General features: G+C 56.5%; 1 protein-coding gene across 2 annotated transcripts in view; it reads right to left on the bottom strand.

Annotated features, from left to right (window-relative positions):
• Positions 1-8947: 8947 nt before the first annotated feature.
• Positions 8948-19494, bottom strand: part of GRK6 (G protein-coupled receptor kinase 6) — a 35500-nt gene continuing 24953 nt past the window's right edge. The window contains exons 12-16 of one of the 2 annotated variants that reach the window (XM_054038124.1): positions 16402-16610; positions 15671-15808; positions 15210-15347; positions 14786-14920; positions 8948-11612 (exon numbers count right to left, since the gene is read on the bottom strand). In XM_054038124.1, the coding sequence (XP_053894099.1) occupies positions 11607-11612; positions 14786-14920; positions 15210-15347; positions 15671-15808; positions 16402-16610 (626 nt within the window). In that variant the 3' untranslated portion in view covers positions 8948-11606. The remainder of the gene's footprint in view (positions 11613-14785; positions 14921-15209; positions 15348-15670; positions 15809-16401; positions 16611-19494) is intronic. The other variant, XM_054038123.1, reaches the window with a different exon arrangement.

The following is a 19494-nucleotide window of genomic DNA, read 5'->3' as shown; positions in this document are numbered from 1 at the left end:
AGCCTAAGCCTGCGTGCTGGGGCACTAGCACTGGCCCAGGGACTGAGTGGGGCCAGCTTGGTCTCCCCGTGCTGGGGCTGGTTAGAGCAGCCCCACCTTGGGCCCTTGCTGCCTGTGTGTGACCCTCTCGGTCCAGCCCCACTGGGGACCAGCTGTGGTGCAGGGCTGCCCTGCAGCAGGGGTATTCTCCAGGAGGCCTCACCTCTCTGCCAGCTGCCCCCAGTGCCCCTGCCTCACTGGTGTCAGACATGGAGACTGGCCCACAAGTCCCCCCTAAATCACAGTCAGCTGGCCAAGGCTCCCATCCCCAGGCTCCACCACTCCCTTGGACTCAGGCCAGAGCTTTTAAACACCCCAGTGGCGGAGCCCTCCTGCCCCAAGCCATAACAGCTGCCTGGCTGTTCCCTTCTGACGTCAGCCCCTTGCTACCCTCATGTCGGCTGGCCTGTCAGTAAGCTACCAAGCCCCTCTCCCTCCGCCAGGCCAGGGCGTCTGGCCCCAAGTCAGCCCAGGAGCTGTAGTGTAAGTTCCATGGTTGCTCAGGAAGTGACCCCATCCTCCCAGGGTGACTGTCCGTCCCCTCCATCCTGTTCCCTCCAGGACCTTCTGCTCCAGATTGCACTGGCCTGGTCTGCTGCCGTGTGGCACTGCAGGTGCTTGTCTCACTTGCGGCCGCCCTCTCTGCCATACCCCAGCAGTCACTGCGGTGTCTCTCCAGGCGGACTCTCGGGCTGGTTCTGTGACTTACAGGAACCATTAGAATATTTCTGAGGACGGGCACGGGACAGGTCGTGCAGGTCAAGAGGCTGGAGGCGCTTGGGACAACGGTGAGCGCCTGGCTGTCTCTTCTTCAGGCCAGAAGGGAGGTGCAGCTCCCATGGATGGGTATTGGTAGATGCGTTATTGCGGGGGAGGGGGCAGGAAATCCCTTCCTCTGACTCAGCCCCTTTGTGAACCAGGCCTTGCCCCCTGGAACTGGGAATTAGGGCTGGGCAGTGGGAGAGCAGCACATTGGATTGGCACATGCTGGATTTCCCCTTCCCCCGAAGAGAGCCTGGCTCAGGTCAGGGAGACACGGCGCCCATTGCCAGCAGCAGCTCCTGCTGCCTTTGTTCCTAGGCTCAGTCTGACTGCCTAGCTGCTGCAGGCAGCTCTCCCTGCAACAGCCCCTACACCGCTCTCAAACCCACCAGCCCCAGCAGGGCTCCATCAGCCTGCAGGCTGCCCTGGGCAGGGCCCTCCTCCCACAGCACTCGCCTGGCTCTCCCTCACTAGAATGGGGAATTTGGCTGCTGAGGTGGAATCTCAGAGCGGTCTCCCATGCTGGAGCCCAGCCTGGCCCAGCTGCAAGGCTGCCAGCGAGCGCAGCTTTCCTGGCGCTGCGGCATGGCCCGGCCAGCAGTGATGCCAGGTGGGAGATGCTCACTGCCTCTGTTCCAGGCAGGGTTATTCACCTACTCCAAGGCCGCACTGGGCTGGTGGGGAAGAGACCAGGGCTACAGCTGGCCAGACCCCTCCAGGCCCAGGCCAAGAACACGTCCATTATCGCAAGGCAGAGCAGCAGCACAGAATCCAACTCTCCCAAATAAGCCCAGAAAGTGGAGGGTGGAAAGAGTCAAAAAGCTGCTGCCAGCCACCCAGTTGGTTGGGGGAGGAGCTGTTATCCTAGCAACAGCTGAGAGCGTCACTCACCCCTGAAAATTGCTTTGCCGTGTTGCCTCCCTGGCTTATGGAAGGGAAAGGGGGGTGCAGGGGGTATGCGACGGCAGAACCACTCTGGGGGCCCAGGTCAGCCTTGGAGGAGTCACATGCTCACTGTTCTAGCTGAACTGGCCAGAGACCCCCCCACTGTTAGCTCAGCCCAGGCTCTGGCCCCTGGAGGGGAGGAAAACCCTGCCCTCCCTCCGCTGCTGCAGCTTAGAGCCTGTGAGCGCGGATACGTGCCCCAAGCCAGCAGGCTCCTGGTTCTACAGGGGTGGCTGGCCTGGGATTCTGCAGCTGTAGGCGCCTGGGTTCCCCCAGCACCACCCCCCTGGGACTAGCTCATGTACAGGCCTGCAGTCCAATATCCCAGGCTCCTGCCCACTGCCCCTAGTGCTCAGCCTAGCCCTGAACACCCGGCTGCCCAAACCCAGCGGCCTGCGGGGGGCTGATACCGGGGCAGCCCTGCTCCCAGATCGGACCCACTTGGCCTTGCCCAAGGAGCCAGAGAGAGTGGGTGCCCAGCCAGGGCTGCCAGGCACAAGGGGGCACGCCGAGAACCCATTGGGGCTAGACAGCTGGCGGGGAAGGTGGCCACGAGGGGGCAGGGCCCCTCCTGCAGGCCTGGGGGATTTGGTTCTTCAGGCTGCAGCAGAGACCATTCCTGGGAGTTTAGCCGAAGATGCTCCTTTTCCTGGCGAGAAAGCACTCCCTTTGCCTGTTCCCATGGCAACGGTTCCCAAGCTTGCCGTTCTCAGGCACGTGCAGCTGTGAAGACAGGGCCTGAGCCGGGCGGCCAGCGGCTCTGAAGGGACAGGAGCCTGGAGAGCTGCCAGCACCAGCCCAGTTCAACTCCTAGCAGCCGGCAGAGGGTCCATTCCCTCCCCTCCCCTCCCCAGCCGGACCCAGCACCAGCTAAAGCAAGCAAGACCCATCAGGCTGCAAGCAGCACTATCTCCCTGAGCCTTCCCGTGGCTGGCCCGTTTCCCCCACACCCAGCCCAAGCCAAGGGAATGGGGCCAGCCCAGTGCAAGCACTGCCAGGATACCTGCCAGGCAGGTGCTGCTCTTGCAAACTTTGGAAAGAGAAGAAATTCCAGCTTAGAACCCACCTGCGCAAGGGTCAGAGCACATCTCCCCTGACCCCACAGCGCTGTAGCAAGATACAGCCACACCAGGCTGGGGGCTGCAGGCGTCTTTGCGGACAGAAGCAATGCCCCCTGCCGCAGAGAACCACGTCTCCCCTGCCACAGCAGGTATGACTAAGGGAAGTGGTGTGAAGTATTACAGCCACGGTGCACGCCAAGGAGGTAGAGTGGGCTGCCCAGTTCTGAATACATTAAAGACAGCCTTGTTCCCAGAATGCATAAAGAAGAAATGGACTCCTAGGCTTTGCCAGCTGTCTAAAGCAGGGCCTCGCGCACCGGGGCATCCAGGTGCCAACAAGTGAGTAGTAGGTCTGGCTTTATAAGAGGGAAAGGGAGGCAATTGAGAGGTGTCCTCCTGGGGCTGCAAGAGTTTGACAGTAAGGAGTTCCACAGTAAAATACAAAGGGAAGGGTCCATGTCAACCAGCATATTTCACAAAAGGGGCTTGGTTAAAAAAAGCCCCTCCCCGGTGGTTGAAAGCAAATCAGCCAGAGGTGGGTGGGGGGAACACTCTAAGCAGATTTGGATGGGATTAGATTTCACTAGATACCTAAAAAACAAAAAAGTCTCAACTGAAAAAGGGAAAAAAATCTGGCTTATAGGGGAAGTGAAAGCAGCTATAAAAACAACCCCCAATCTCCAATAACAGGGAGAAAGGGGAAGTGGAGGGTAATGAATACAAATCAGAAGCTAGGAACTGCAGGAAGTTGAGAAGAGAATCAAAAGGACACAAGGCAAAAATCTAAGGCCAGCAGAGTTACAGTCAATAAGGTGTTTGTAAAGTATATTAGGGACAAAATGACGGAAATCCTAACACTGGGATTGGTCCATGGTGGAATTGTCAATAATGATGCAGTAAAGATGTTTTCAATACATACTGCTGGTCTATATTGGAGGGGGAAGCAGATGATATAGTCATCTAACTGAAAGGTTTCAACATGTAATTGTAAACCAGGAATCATCATCATTAAATGCACAACTGCCACCAATTGCGATGCAAAGGAAACATAGGGAGAATAGTAAGAGGCCAACATAGCACCCCCAGGAGCTCTTTGATGGCCTGAAAAGCAGAAAGAAATCCTACAAAAGGTGGAAACATGGGCAAATTGCTAAGGAGGAGTACCAAAGAATAGCAGAAGCATATAGGGAAAAAATCAGAAAGGCTAAGGTACAAAATGAATTACACCTAGCCAAGAACATAAAAGGCGATACGAGGTTCTTTACATACATTAGGAGCAAGAGAAAGACAAAGCATAGGTCCTTTACTTAGTGGGGAAGAACTATAACATAACTTTAGGAAGGCTGCAGCGTTTAATGGCTATTTTGATTCAGTCTTCACTAAAAAGGTTAATTGTCCCGAGTACCTGGTCACCATAAAAGATGACAAGGGGAGAATGCAAGCCAAACTAGGGAAAGAACACATTACAGACTATTTAGAATACTTAAGGAACTAGCCATGCCTAGACTCTTTAGGCTGGGATGAGGTGCTCAGCCCACATCTTGAGAAAAGATGAGGGAAGCATGGAAGATTGACTGCTGGACAAGGAGACAATCAAAACAAGTCAGGATACAGGCTTTCCTCAGCCATGCAGGGACTATCAGGCCAACCCTGGCTTTGTCTTGCCTGATCTTGTTCCTCACTTTTAGAATCAGAGCTATTGGGGGAATGTGTAATATAGGCCCTTCGTCCAAGGAAGGAGAAACGCATCTTCCAAAGACTGAAGGCCTAGGGCCCCCGGAACAGAACAGATGACACTTCCCATTTGGGCTGAGTCAAACATATCCCCCTCTGGCCATTCCCACATTCAAATGAGTTGTCTAGGGTCGGGGGGGGGGGCGGGTTCCAGCTCCCATTCTCTGTCCTGGGAGAAGTGTCTGCTGTGAACATCGGTGTGGTGGTGTGTGCTCCAGGAATGCACATTGCTGAAACGTGAATATGATGGTCTATGCACCCATTCCATAACTGTATTGCTTCAGCTCCCAGAGGGGGATCCCGTGCCACCCTGCCAGTTGATGTGAAACATACATGCCACGTTGGCAAGATCTTGCCAGACTTCCCTCTGGTGAGAGGGAGAAAGTGGAGACAGGCATTTCTGACTGCAGGTTGATGTGGAGACTGATCCCTTGAGGTGATGGATGTTATGGGTTTGGTTAAATGTGGTTAAAAGCAGGGGGTGTAACCAGCACCCTTCATTACAGATAGCTGAGACAGCAGGCGAATAGCAGTGACTGGACTAGCTTCTGATGGTGGAGGGGACAAGCTTTCAAACTTCACGGCACTCTTCCTCAGGTCTGGAGAAAGGCCTGAGAAGAGCTCCGTGCGGCTCAAAAGCATGTCCCTTCCCCCCAAAGTTGGTCCAATTAAAGGTATTACCTCACCCACCTTCTCTCTCTCTCTCAGCCTGGGACCAACACTTTAAGATAGTTGTAAAAAGCATTAAACTCCTTCATGGAACCCAGGATCTGAACCAACGGGCAGAGGAAATTTCCCAGGCTATTGTTTGGTGAAGGTCTGTGTCTCTGTGATAGAAGCAGCAAGAAAGCCCAGAGAAGCTGAGAGAAGGCAGAAAAGAAACATGGCCATGTAAGAACAAGAACTTCCGGGCCAAGTGCTCGTTAAAAGAGGCTTTGAGCTGTGAGCAAAGAAACTAACACCCGACTGATTCCTCCTGTACTGGGGAAACAGGACATTGTAAACAAACACCTGACGCCATCATCAATCTCTCCTGGTCATCGGAAACGACCTGCAGCGCAGAACGGGCTAACCACTTGGGTCAACCCAGGAGGAGGAGCCTGCTGTCACCAGCAGGGAAGTACTCGCTGGCAGGTAGGCACCACCGCGGGTAGAGTCAGCCACTGGTCCCTCTGTGAAGCATTTCCAAGAGTTTTAAATGGTTTTCATTTTTTTGTTTTTAAATGTAACTGCAACTTGGAAGCCCAGGGTTTTTAGGCATAACTAAGGACAAGGAGTTCTTGGGAAAGAGCAATTTGCAACCGTGTTTCAAAGTTTTTATTGGGGAATTTCCTTAAAAAACAAAACAAAACAAAAAACACATTTGCCAAGAAAACCAGTGCTGCTCTCAGCAGATAGCAAGTCATTTCCTGTATGGGAAGGGGCTCCGCCTTCCCTTCCCTTCCCCTCCCTCCCCCACCCCCCACACACAGCAGGTCCCCATGTGCCCAGGGAGCTCTCGGAGCCACTTCATCACCGCCTGGAGTGGGGCTGGTACTCACCCACTGTGCCTATTTCTCCAAAGGAATAGAGGGTTTGAGCTCCAGCAAACAGAGGGGAGAGACGCAGCTCCCACCATCAGAGTGCCCTGTAGTGGGAGGGCAGCGGTTGCTGGGGCTTGTCAGCACATAGGAACAGTCCTTTTAGCCAGTGGTTCCAAGTAGGAGCCCGGTAACACCCTGAGAGCGCACATGCTGGAGCAGTGGCTAGCAGAATAGACTTGTGGCTCATTCCAGGTGTCCGGATTCCAACTAGGAAAGGGACAAAAGCAGCCCACTCCAGCTGGCAGTGCAAAACTGATTTAACTTACCCCCCCCACCCCCTTAAACACACCCAACGAGCCCCAGCCCCCCCCACCAGCCTGCAGCCCCCTGCTGTCCCACCAGCCCCCAGCTGTCCCACCAGCCTGCAGCATGTGCAGCCCAAACATGCCGGGGAGGAAAGCGACACTAGAACGGCTCCAGCTATTGCTAAAGTGCTGCAACAAACCCTGGCCTTCGTACACAACCCCCCGTCCCCCATAGGTCACAGCTTGGCAGAGCAGATGCCACGGCAGGCAAGTGGCTCCTGCTAGGAGCCATTAAAGGGGCACCAAGTACATGGCTGACAAGCCCCAAAGCCTGCACGAGCTCAACAGGAGTTAAACACCATTGTTCACAGCCTCAATGGTTCCTTGGTGTACCTGACAGCACTTTGGTCGAGCCGGGTCTGCGCATCCCCCTGCACGTGGGGCTGCCACAGCAATGGGGCATGGACAACCAGCTTCTAAATGTAGGAAAATGCAACGGTAAAACCACAGACTTCAAGAGTTGTGGAGGGAGGGGATGCACTGAGGGCAGGAGGGATTAAAGAGCAAGTGAATGTGGGGAGCATAAAGGCTGGTGGGAGGCAGAGGGGGCATTGCACGGAGCGCAGAATGAAGGCACCCTGCACAGGCCCTGGAATTGCTTTTCCAACTCCTTTGCTGATCCTGACTAGCAGGATCACTGCAGCTGATGGAGGCCTAGCCTGTGCAATCCCAGCTCCAGCACCTGGCAGCACATCGAGAGGGGCTGGAGCAAATCAGATAGCAGAGGGGGGTGTTACAGCTGAGCATCCACAAGGGTACGCAGCCACCCTCCCCTGTTAGCTGGAGTCCCTCCCAGCAGGAGGCTGCAGGGCATGGGGTAGATTCCCTTTTCTAGGGTCTCAGCAGGAGCGTGCCTGCAGTTTCCAGCACGGGGCGAGTCCCCCTTCAGCCAGGCAGTACTAGCACCCGGCCATCCCCATTGTCCAGATGGAGCCGGTCCAGCAGCTGGCGTTATTGGAGGGGGTTCCCAGGGAGAAACACTTTCTCTGCCTGGGTGCCAGTGTGCAAGACTCTTCTCTGCCCCAGGGATAGGAGAGTATCTGTCCAGCCAGTCTCCCTGTGGTTTTGGGCTGGAGCAGGCCCCTGTGCTGAGGGTCAGCCAGCCGCTGTGTTCTCCCTCCACAACCCCAGGGAAGCCAAGTCCCCCATACCCCTCTGGTGATCAAGCCCCTACCCCTTTTCCGTAGAGTGGCCAATGCTCCCTGCTGGTTGGACGGGCTAAGCAGCCAAGTGCCCCGCATGCAGCTCAGACAAGCTGGCTGGGAGCCCCCAAAACCAGGTTGCAGATGAGCTGCTAGAGACTGGCTCAGACGGAAGCAGGGATCCTGCTGTTTGGGATGGGCCCCACCCAATGCCCAGAGCTTGGGCAGTGTGGGAGCCAGGCCCCACCCAGGAGTCCTGGGGAGCACGGGTGCAGCAGGGAGACGAACATGACTGGCAGATGGATGCCCAGGGGAGGGCTCTCACTGTTCACAGCAGACACCTGATCCAGGCCTGTGGAAGGGCAGAATTTAGAGGAGCCACCCTGGCCCAGGAGAGACGAGTACCTTTCACTCCTCTGCATGCCCATGGCTCAGCTGGCAGCCTAGAACCTAGTGGCTTGGCTGATCCTAGGCTCCTGGGCAGACATGGCAAACCCATGAAAAAAACGCAGAAGTTGGGCTTGGTTTTGGCTTAATTGGCTCATGATTTGCTTGTTGGCTAGTTTTTGTCTTGTAGCAGCCTGGTGCTTCTTTAGGGTAATTGGCTCCTGGCAAGCATAAGAACATAAGAACGGGTGTACCAGGTCAGACCAAAGGTCCATCTAGCCCAGTATCCTGTCTACCGACAGTAGCCAATGCCAAGTGCCCCTGAGGGAGTGAACCTAACAGGCAATGATCCAGTGATCTCTCTCCTGCCATCCATCTCCATCCTCTGACAGACAGAGGCTAGGGACACCATTCCTTACCCATCCTGGCTAATAGCCATTAATGGACTTAACCTCCATGAATTTATCCAGTTCTCTTTTAAACGCTGTTATAGTCCTAGCCTTCACAACCTTTTCAGGTAAGGAGTTCCACAGGTTGACTGTGCGCTGTGTGAAGAACTTCCTTTTATTTGTTTTAAACCTGCTGCCTATTAATTTCATTTGATGACCCCTAGTTCTTGTATGATGGGAATAAATAAATAACTTTTCCTTATCCACTTTCTCCACATCACTCATGATTTTATATACCTCTATCATATCCCCCCTTAGTCTCCTCTTTTCCAAGCAGGGGAGAGTTGGGGTGCACAGCCCCAGACTGCACACGGGGAGATCTAGTCACATACAGTGTTGGAGTTCTTAGGGACTGGCTTTTTTGGCCTTGTTTTGAAATGGGATTCGCTTGGTTTTTGGGTTATTGTGAAAGTCGGGGAGCTTATTTACCGCGTGAAAGTTGGCAACTGTGCTCCTGGGCAGAGCAGCACAGGTCTCCCTGAGCAGGTTTGTGTCCCAGGCTGCTAGGCAGAGACGGCGGGAGAAGGAGGAGGCAGAGGGCAGTGTGTTGTGCTCACTGTATTCACCTCTGCACAGCAGCAACAGACATGACAGAACGTACATTAAACAAAAAGGTTAAAAATTCTTTAAATATTCCTACCATCAGTGCAATGCAAGCAAATGATACCACAGGTCTGACCGGGGAGCAGCCAGCCCAGTGCACGGGGAAGAGTCCCGCTATCGCTAGGAACAAGTGTGCACTGTACAGGACGCGAGCAAATGGATGGACCCGAGAGCATGGCCAAGGGCTGAAGCAGCCACATAGGGCCATGCAAGGCTCCAGCTGGGACTGAGCCCCTCTCCTTGGATTCCCCTGAAGGCACAAGATTTCCAGATGCTGCCGGCTGCTGAATGGAAGAGATTCCCCTGGAGAAAGTGTGAGGTGCACTTAGCCTTTGGCACAGGGCCCTGGGCTCAGCAGCCCAGCTGGGCCCAGCCTGGAGGTGGTGTGCCTGAGTGGGGCCGTTCCACTGAAAGCAGCTCAGTGCCTCCGAGCAGGGCAGAGCTGCAGCCCCACGGCTGGACACAGGCAGCAGGCTCGGCCCCACTGCCACATTCCTATGGAGGCTGCACAAAGCCAAAGCCCTGAGGGTAACAGACACGCTGGGCACCGCTGGCCTGCGGCAGCCAGCTGGACTCCTGCTGCAGCCCCTCCAGGGGACTACCCAGGCCGTCCGCAATGGCTCTTAGCAGCAGCCAGGGCAGCTGGTCAGTTACGCCACACCACATGCAGAATCCAGAAGCCAGCCTGGCTTGCAGCTCTATTTGGGAAAGGCCACATCCCGCCTCGCTGCAGAGAGCGGCGGATGCTGAACTGCAGCCCCAAACCGCCGGGGAGATCCTGGATGCCAGCAGAGGGGCCAGAGGCAGTGAGTGCCAGGGTGGGCAAGGAGGAAAGGTGCCCAGCAGGGCAAACGGGGTGAGGCGAAGCATTGACTGGTCCCACAGCTGGGCTTTTTAGTGGTAAATGCTTTGGCATGGTGCTTTCCTGTGCCCAAAGGGCTGTGGGAATGTGTGCACAATGGACCTCCCCTCTAGCCTGTGCTGCAGGAGACAGCAGCTGCACGCCCCAGGGTGACGAGCTGCCTCAGGAGCAGTCCCAGAGGGTCCTAGGGAAGATGCTTTGGACACGTTAAGGCGCCAGAAGTGGCCAAGGGGCCCCTGACCAAGACTTCCAGGGCAGAGCAGGCACACCAGAGTCCATGGGAGGGGGAGGAGCAATGCAGACGGACCCCCTCCCCCAAGAAATTACAAACCTATGCATGATATATACATACAGACAGACCTATATAAATATAGCAAACCCGGGGCTTGCGAGACTGGCCAGCTACTGGAATGTGTCACTGGACCTGCTCTGCCAGCTCCCGCCCTGGCAGCCCCACCATGCGCTGGGGGATCCCTCCCGTCCCGGTGGAGGGGAGCAGCGGGGCTGAGAAGGGGAGCAGCAGAACAATCCCAAGCAGCAGATTCGGAAGCATCCAGGTCTTCCCAGCCATGTGCTTTCCCCAAGCACAGCGAGGCCCTGCTGCAGTGTTCCCTGGTGCGGGGCTTGCTGCTCACAGCCCAGAGCATCTTTCTGGGGCTGTACATCGAGTGTCTCAATATAGAAATGTGCAAAACTGTAAACAAATCCCATGTGGCAGGGCAGCTGCTACCTTGTCCATCAGGCTGGGTGCTGCACGGCTGGGTGCCTGGGAGAGGCAAGAGGGTCCAGGCCCGGAGAACAGGCTGGGCTCTACAGCCGGCTGGGCTCTTCCTCACTGTCGCTGCAGTTTCCACAACAGTCCTGAAGTCAGAAGGGCAACAAGAGGGAGGAGAGGGAGAGAGGAGCACAGCAAGCAGAGGGTGAGCATGGTACAAAACAACACCCCCCAGCTGCCCTGAGCAGGGCGGGAACCCCGCCTGTGAGAGAAGGGACTCAGAGCCCGGGGAAGAGAGCCAGCACCCTCGGGAGGGGAACAGACAGGGGAGTCCTTCCAGCAGGGCCTTCTCCCAGGGGACATGCCCTTGAGTGGAGGAACAATCCTATACTGGCCAGCTCAGCGGCTTGAGGTGGGACCTCACGGGCCTTGCCCAGACTGAAAACCATTGAGGTGCAGAAGACGCACAGCAGCCAGCTCATGTCTGACCCAATGTCTGCACCCCACACAGCACAGGGCCCCTGGATCACTGGGGCCCACAAGCAGCCGGCTCCCTCAGCAGGGAGAGGACAGGGATCTGGACAAGGTAGCTCTCGGAGCCCATCACAATCAATCCTCGTGCCCTCAGTACAGACAGACTTATACAAATATACCAAACCCTACAGGCGAGACTCAGAGCCCAGGATGGTGGTCAAGGGTCGGCAGGAGCCTTTGGCTTCCTGGAGCCCCTCTCTGGGAGCAGGGCCCACAGCAGTGGTAATGCAGGGAAGCTCTGACTGAGCGGACAGCAGTGGCAAAGCGCCTCTCACACGGAGGTGAGGCAGCGAGAGTGCAGGGAAGCAGGGTTAGTGGTTCACGGGGCGATTCACACACACAAGCAGCATCTGCTCTGCTGGGGTGGGGAGAGTGGGGGTTAGGCACTGAAGGACAAGACTCCTCTTCCCCAGGTCTTGCCATGTCCGCAGGTGAGTCTAGGCCACCAGGTATTCCCTGAGCAGAGCAGCCGGGAGAGGGGCTGCTCACCTCTGGAAAGAGAAAAGATGTGGCATGAGAGGCCCGTGAGTCACAACTGGCCAGGGCCCCGTGTTTGCTGCAGCTCCCGCCCCCCTGCCAGGGACAGGGAGCTACAGGCACTGCCAGGCCCCAGAGCTGGCTCAGAGCACTCCTGTGCCAGGACAGTGGGGTAAGTGGCTCTGGCCGGAGGCTCTCGAGGAACAGCACCAAGAGGGACAGCCATGCTGAGAGCCTCCGAGGGGAAAGCAGGAACCAGCGGAGGAGGTGGCTCTGACGTGCACGTGTGTTCAGGTCACACAGCTGCTAGGCAGGAGCTCAGTGGCGGCAGTATGGGCTATGCCCGTCCCTGGATACAAACCGAGGCTACTCCAGGCCCGAGAACACGCATAGAGGCATGAGTCTGCAGTGGTTCTGCCCCCACTGTCACCTGCGAGCTGTGCGCCAAGCAGCATCTCTTCCTGCTCCAGGCTGAGCCATGCTGGGAGCCCCATTAACGCTGGGGACTCAGCCTGGCAGGATGACACTCAGGAGTCTGCACACTGAGTCCTTCTTCCTGGGATGGGGACACACACCTCAGCTCCCCCCCCACCCCTCCCAAACTACACGGATAGATCTAACCCAGCCACTTCTTCCTCCCCTCCCGCTCCCAAAGCCAGCTGCTTCAGTCCCTGGGCACCCCCGCACCCCTCCCAAACTACACGGATAGATCTAACCCAGCCACTTCTTCCTCCCCCCCCCCCCCCACTCCCAAAGCCAGCTGCTTCAGTCCCTGGGCACCGCCATCAGTGATGCTCCCTTTGCAGCTTTCATGGCAGCCCTCCAACCCATTCAAGATCAGCTCCTTGACCTGGGGCTTTGACTGTGCCACACCCTGGCCCTGCACAACACCCACTTCAAGTTTCTTGTCCTCACCCGTCCAGACCCTGTCTACCTCCGCTCCTCCATGTCCATCTGGCCTTCTCTCGTGTCATCCCCCTTGTCAGGTTTGCTACCTTGCCCCCTTCTACTTGCTCCTCTCCACCTTCTCCACTGCCCCCTTCTGCATGGGACACCCTCTCTGAGCTGGTCTGCAAGGCCCCCCCCTCCTGCTGCAATGCCAGCACAGGCAGGAGAGGGGATTGGGCATTCCAGTGCAGTTAGAAACACCCACCGTCCCTAGGTCTGCAGGGTGCCATGCCCCAGCCCACCAACCCTCGGCGTGTGTTCCAGACCAGACTGAGCTCTTCAGGGCAGCGTCCTTGTCTCCCTGGCAGCACCCAGCACAATGGGGCCACATGCAGGGTAAGAGCTAACAAAGGGGGTGGTGGAGAGGGAGTTCGTCATCCTCCAGCACAGCACAGGTAGCATCCTGCAAACAGGCTGGAGCTGCACAGGGAGGGCATGTGCAGCTGCAGCAGGAGCCCGACAATCGCCCTCTTGTTGATCTACTCAGAGCAGAGCTGCATGCAGGGGCCTGAGTCCTGCTGCTCCAGTTCCCCCCCACCCTTTCAGATCAGAAGGGGTGTGTCCAAGAGCCTGGAGAGGCCCTGCAGGAAGCCCGAGAGGAGCCAGGCTTGGGGAAAAGCCTGTGTTTATTCAAGTTCCCAATAAAGGCAAAGCCCAGGAAGTGGCAGTCGATGACTTGTGTAGACTCCCTAGAGAGCACGGGAAAGCCACAGGCTCTCACTAGTATCCAGGGCTGGGTTGGGTAAACTATGGCCCGGGGGCCACATCTGGCCTTGAGCTCCTGCTGGGGAGCGGGGTGCATGACTTGCCCCGCGCAGTGTGTGTGGTGGCTCCAGATGGCTCCCGGAAGCAGTGGCATGTCCCTCCTCCGGCTCCTATGGATAGGGGCAGCCAGGGGGCTTCGCCCGCTGCCCCCGGCCCAAGCGCCACCTCCGCAGCTCCCTTTGGCTGGGAACCACGGCCAATGGGAGCTGCAGGGCCAGCGCCTGAGGACAGGGCAGCACGCTGAGCCACCTGGCTGCGCCTCTGCATAGGCGCTGGAGGGGGGACATGCCGCTGCTTCCAGGAGCTGCTTGAGTAAACGCAGCCTAGAGCCTGCGCCCCTGCCCCCCACCCAACCCCCTGCCCCAGCTGTGATCCCTCTCCCGCCCTCTCAACTCCTTGGTCCAAGCCCAGAGCACATCCTGCACCCCCAACCCCTCATCCCTTGCCCCACCCAAGAGCCCTCATCCCCCCTCCCCGCAACCCCAACCCCCTCCCGCACCCTGAACTCATTTCTGGCCACACCCCAGAGCCTGCACCCCCAGCTGGAGCCCTCACCCCAACCCCCAATTTCATGAGCATTCATGGCCCACCATACAATTTCCATACCCAGATGTGGCCCTCGGGCCAAAAAGTTTGCCCACCCCTGATCCAGGGGTTCGAGTGGTTGTGTCCGCACGAGCAGATCTGAACTAGGGCTCACATGAGCTGAACTGCCCTAACCTAGGACCTAGGGCTTGGAGATTACTTGGCAACAGTGCAGCTGGCATTCCCTTTTCAGCTGTCAGAGGGCTAGGTGCACAGGATCGTGCGAGGACTGGAGGTACAGAGCCACCTCTTGCAGAGAGAAGCGACAAGTCTCTGCGATACAGACACATATTGTTCTCAGACCAAGGAGTGTGGATCAAGTGGGAAACATGGGAAGAATGGGGCTCAGGAGAAGAAATGGGGCTGGACCCCTGCCAGACCAGTTCACCATTTCCTGGGAGCTCCCCTAGCGAGATGCAAGCCCAATCAGCCCAGCACGAGCTGACATGATCAGGAAGTCTGCAGGAGTACAATTCCCACCCCTCCCCATCAGGCCATGTGCGCTACAGGGATTCTGTGCAGGGCAGCAGCTCGCTTGGAGATGTCAGGGCTGGTAACTCCTGAGGAGGACAAAGCAGGCCTGAAAATCCAGGGAAAGGAGTGGGCACTGCAGGCACCGGCAGACGACTCCAGCCCGTAGGGACCGGGGCAGGGAGGCCAGAGGCCCTGCCAGGCTCTGAATGCCCAGGAGACGCTCTCGGCTGCCCTGGAAACTGGCCCACTCATGCTGGTGCCCACGTGTGAGACAGTGCTCCTCTGGTGCCCCCTAGTGTCTGGCTCCTGCCATTGATTCTCCTGGCGGGGGAGGGGGTGGGGGTGCTGGCAGTCGCAGTGCAGAGGGGAGGTGGGTGCCATCCCCGGAGGGCCCGCTCCCCACCAGGGGGTTTACCTGTCTGCTGAAGAGGCGCTGTAGCAAGCCCTTTTTGGGCTGTGGAGAAGGCTGTCCTTTCCAGTCCAGGTCAGGGGGCACTGCGCCATCCAGGCTAAAGACATTCAGCTCCTTGAAACACTCGCTCTCAATCATCTAGGAGAGAAAGGAGATGACTGCAGCCTGAGACACTCACCCACCTGCCCCAGCCAACAGGACCCTGGGCGCTGGACCCGGCTGACTGGAAAAGCCCAGAAAAGCCCCTATCCACCCCCCTCAAGGCTGATCACGCAGGGCACAAGACACTGCCAAGAACCCTTCACTCAGTCACTGCACGGAGGAGCAGGGCCACTGGGCTCCAGGGCCCCTTCTCCAAGGCCCGGACCTAGTCAAGTGCTATGCTATGGGAGGCAGCCCCTCCTGCAGTGCAGAGCCCCCCCCCTACCTCATTCTGCCACGGGATGGGTACACTCCCTGTAGCGAACTTCTGGTAGAAGTCATTGTCTGTGGGCTCCAGCTCCACTCCCTTCACCGTGGAGAACTGCTCAATGTCCAGCACGTCCTTGCAGTAGATGGCCTGGGGCTGGGAGAGAAGTGGAGGCAGCAGTCACAAAGCAGCAGAGCCCAGTCCCATGGGCTCTGCCAGAACTCCCACCATTTGCCAGGCAGTTCCCTTTCCACCTATCCCACTCATTCCAACAGCTTCCCTCACGTTGGGGAGGCCGGGGCAGCTGCTCCAGAAACACCCCAACCACCGTGGGGAGCAGGGGGACCACCCCATTAGTAGGTAGCTACAGGGCCCCTGCTCACCTGGGATAAGATCCTCACAAATGGGATAGAGAGGTAATGGGGAGCAGAGCTCCACACAGGGCCACGGCCTCTGATCTGCCCAGGAATGACACTTACATCTGGTTTGAAGGGGGGGTCCAGCATGCCGGCTTCCAGCCTCTTGAAGTTCAGGTGTCTGAAGAGAGGATGCTCCTTCACTTCCTGGGCGCCAGCTCCTCGACACCCCAGCCGCTCCCCGGGGTCTTTGCACAGCAGCTGCAACACAGCGCAGCAGGGTGAGAACTGCAGGCAGGGGCCTGAGGAGGAAGACACCTGGAACAGCAGCACTTAGCGGGCTAGGTTGGGCTTTTGAATGACCTCCCGGAGGGCAGGCTCTCCAGCCAAGCAGGTGCTAGGGTGAGTCAGTGCACCCTGCAGCCACCCCACATGCCTTGTTTTTGGATGCCAGGGTGCAACTCCCCCGCCCCCCGCCAAGTTCAGGCAGCAAGCTGTGCCTGCAGCCTCATCCCCAGCCGACTCAGCTGGAACCAAAGGTACGTGAGAGTGTTAGCAGAGCCTGACACTGCTGCTCTGCCATCGGCAGGGGCAAGGGGGGAACTCCACTTTCCCCAGGGGTGCTCCACCCAAGACCCCGCTCCCACCACCCCCACTCCACCTCTTCCTGCACCTGCTCTGCCCCCTCCTCAAGGCCCCTGCCCGCTTGCTGCTCTTCACCCTCTCCCAAACCCTTCTCCGAGCTGCCAAACTGCTGTAGCTAGTGGGTGCTGAGCACCCACTATTTTTTTCTGTGGGTGCTCCAGCCCTGCAAAACCCATGGAGTTGGCACCTATGGACTCAGGCATTGGTACCATGGAGCAGAGGGAGCGAGCGCCAGGCGAGAACTTCTCCGAGTATTCCTCCTGTACATCCTTCACCAGCCGCTCCACCTCCTCCCGCTTGATCTTCTTCTTCCTTTGCTGGAAGGGAGATTGGCCCTCGATCATCTCATAGACAAGGCAGCCCAGAGCCCACCAGTCGGGACTGAACGTGTAGCGCTCGTTCTTCACTACTTCGGGAGCTGCAAGGGGGCGAGCAAACGAGTGGAACAGGAGGCTGGAATGCAGCACAATGACCCACGAGGGCAGCGGGCGAGTCTAGGCTAGTCAGAGACAGGCTGGGAATGGCTCAGGCAGAAGAGCAGGGCAAGGTTCCTTTCAGGCTGCCAACTTCTAGCCTCCTCCACCTCTTAGCAATTCCCCAGCTCTTCTCCCTGGAAGTAGGGCTGCTGCACTCCTTGGCTTGAAGGGGTTTCCACCTGGCTGGGATGATTTAGCTGGGAATTGGTCCTGCTTTGAGCAGGGGGTTGGACTAGATGACCTCTTGAGGTCCCTTCCAACTCTGATATTCTATGATTCTATGATTCTATATCCAGGGTTCAGTTTGGTTCAATGGCTCTCAGCGCCCCCACTATACAAATTGTTCCAACCCCCCTGGGTAAGTCCTGGGGCCACAGCTAGGGAGCTGGCTGGCTCTGCGGCACTGGCAGAGTCTGAGAATGAGCGGCGTGGTCAGGGTATGTGGGCACAGCCCCAGCCCTGCCTGTGTCTGGGAGGAATCTTGGAAAAGATGAATAGCCACTATATGAAAAGCATGATTTTTGTGACCAGTCAAAAATGACAGGAGACCTGTCCAGCCCTGAGGCTATGCAACCACAAGTACCTGGGCATGGTTTTGCTATGGGACACCTGTGATGGGGGGTGCTCGGCATACTGGGCTGCACGCATGGGCAGCAGGTAGAATAGGCCAGGGGAGGCTCTGCCTCCCCCAGCACTGCTACCGGACATTGGTGGCAGGGTTTGGCCACAAAGTTTTTGCTTTATTATGCCCCATGCAGGTTCTGGGGCGGCCGAGGAGGCACATACTGCCTGCTCAGCCACCCCGGAACCTGCATGGGGCAGATCAAAAGCATCTTCTAACAGACACAGCGAGTTGGGTCCAGGAAGGGGAGGCACGGCACGGCTTCGGCCAGCGCGGGGCTCCTCCAGCCGAGGCGGGGGAGAGCTCAGGGCTTCTCCGGGTGGGGGAGGGGCTTGTGACTCTGGCCACTGGTGTTGGGGGGAAACAGGGGGTCTCGGGGCTCTGGCCATGGGGAGGGCATGGGCAGAGCCGGAGGCTAGCCTCCCCAAAGGGAGGCTCCACCTGCCGGCCATGGCTGCGTGCCACTGCTCAACTGCTATGTTACAATCATCTTCAGTAGGTGGGACGCGGTATGGAATATTCTAATTGGGTTTGTTTAGTTTGGAAAAGAGAAGACTGAGAGGGGACATGATAGCAGTTTTCAGGTATCTAAAAGGGTGTCATAAGGAGGAGGGAGAAAACTTGTTCACCTTAGCCTCTAAGGATAGAACAAGAAGCAATGGGTTTAAACTGCAGCAAGGGAGGTTTAGGTTGGACAGTAGGAAAAAGTTCCTAACTGTCAGGGTGGTTAAACCCTGGAATAAACTGCCTAGGGAAGTTGTGGATGGTCTAAACAGTATTTGGTCCTGCCATGGGGATAGGGGACTGGACTTGATGACCTCTCGAGGTCCCTTCCAGTCCTAGAATCTATGAATCTATGAATATGGATGACCACTTATATTAGAAGATACCAATATTATAATATTGCAATGAATCTTGCCAGATAGCCATGTAAGGTCTCAGTGGAAAAGTTATGATTTGCTAAGTCTGATAATCGTGTTTGTATGTCTGTATCTTTGTATCACGAGTTATAAGTGTGTGTGATGTACATGCAACTCAAACCTGTGCTGTGTGTCTGGGGGACCCCCCTAGAGAACCTGGCATCAGCACTGTCCAGCCTGTTGGATGGGCCCTCAAGGGCAATCAGCTGTACATGACTCCACTGAGAGAAGCCAGGGGCTACACCTATGAGTCAGCAGGACATGTAGGGACAAGGACGTGCCTATGGACAGGGGACTCCAAGCGCTTTTCCAGGCCCATGTGCTGGGAGCTTGTGTCTGGGACAAAGAATGCACAAGTCACATGGCAAAGGATCTAAAAAGGCAGCTGCCTCTTCTCCATTTTGTCTTCAATCCTGCTTCTCACCATTGGACTCACTTCTCTACAAACTGAAGCTTTGAACAAAGGACTGACAGACCCATCCAAGCTTTGGGTGTGTTCCAGAGGGACTTTACAAGCCAGCAAACTCACTAAGAACCCGATATATAGACTCTGAAATCATATGTATGTATGTGATCGCTTCAACCATTTAACAACTCTTCTCTTTCCTTTCTTTTATTAAAAACCTTTAGTTTTAGATACTAAGGGATTGGCTGGCAGCGTGGTATTTTGGGTCAGATCCAAACTAGTATTGATCTGGGAATGTGGCTGGCCCTTTGGGGATCAGAAGAACATTTTGTATAGCAAATAGAGTTTTAAATAACTTCTCACTTTACTGGACCCATTTGCTGATTAAGAGACAGAGACTGGAATGCAATAAAGGGGGCTGCGTGATTTCTTTTTTTGGCTTCTTGATAACCAGTGTGGGGGATCAGGAGCACAGTCAGTGACTGGTTGGTGAATCTAACTACGGTGTTAACTACTGGTTTGGGGAGAATCTGCTCTCCTTGCAGCCTGCGCGGACGCTGGCGTTTTCAGCGTGGGCTACCCTAGGCACCTCAGGTCACAGGCGGGATGTAGAACAAGTGCCTACAGTGTTCTGCTCTAAGGTCTCCAGTCTAATTTTCAGGAAGCACGCACACCATCCCCTCACTTGAACCCTGCTGAGGATACCAGAGCTGTTAAGATCTGTCAGTAGACTCCTAGTTTTGGGCACCCCTGCTTCCGTCTCCTGTTTTCATTGGGAGTGTAGGGGAGCTGTGTGCATGAAGCACCATGTCCCTATGGTTACACAATCCTCAAGGACTGCTAAGATTCTAAATCAGAGATTCCAAGGGTCTTCCAGG

Source organism: Malaclemys terrapin, chromosome 8, assembly GCF_027887155.1.
Source record: "Malaclemys terrapin pileata isolate rMalTer1 chromosome 8, rMalTer1.hap1, whole genome shotgun sequence".
In the NCBI taxonomy this organism is placed as follows: Eukaryota; Metazoa; Chordata; order Testudines; family Emydidae; genus Malaclemys; species Malaclemys terrapin.
This window is presented reverse-complemented; position numbering and strand designations above follow the sequence as displayed.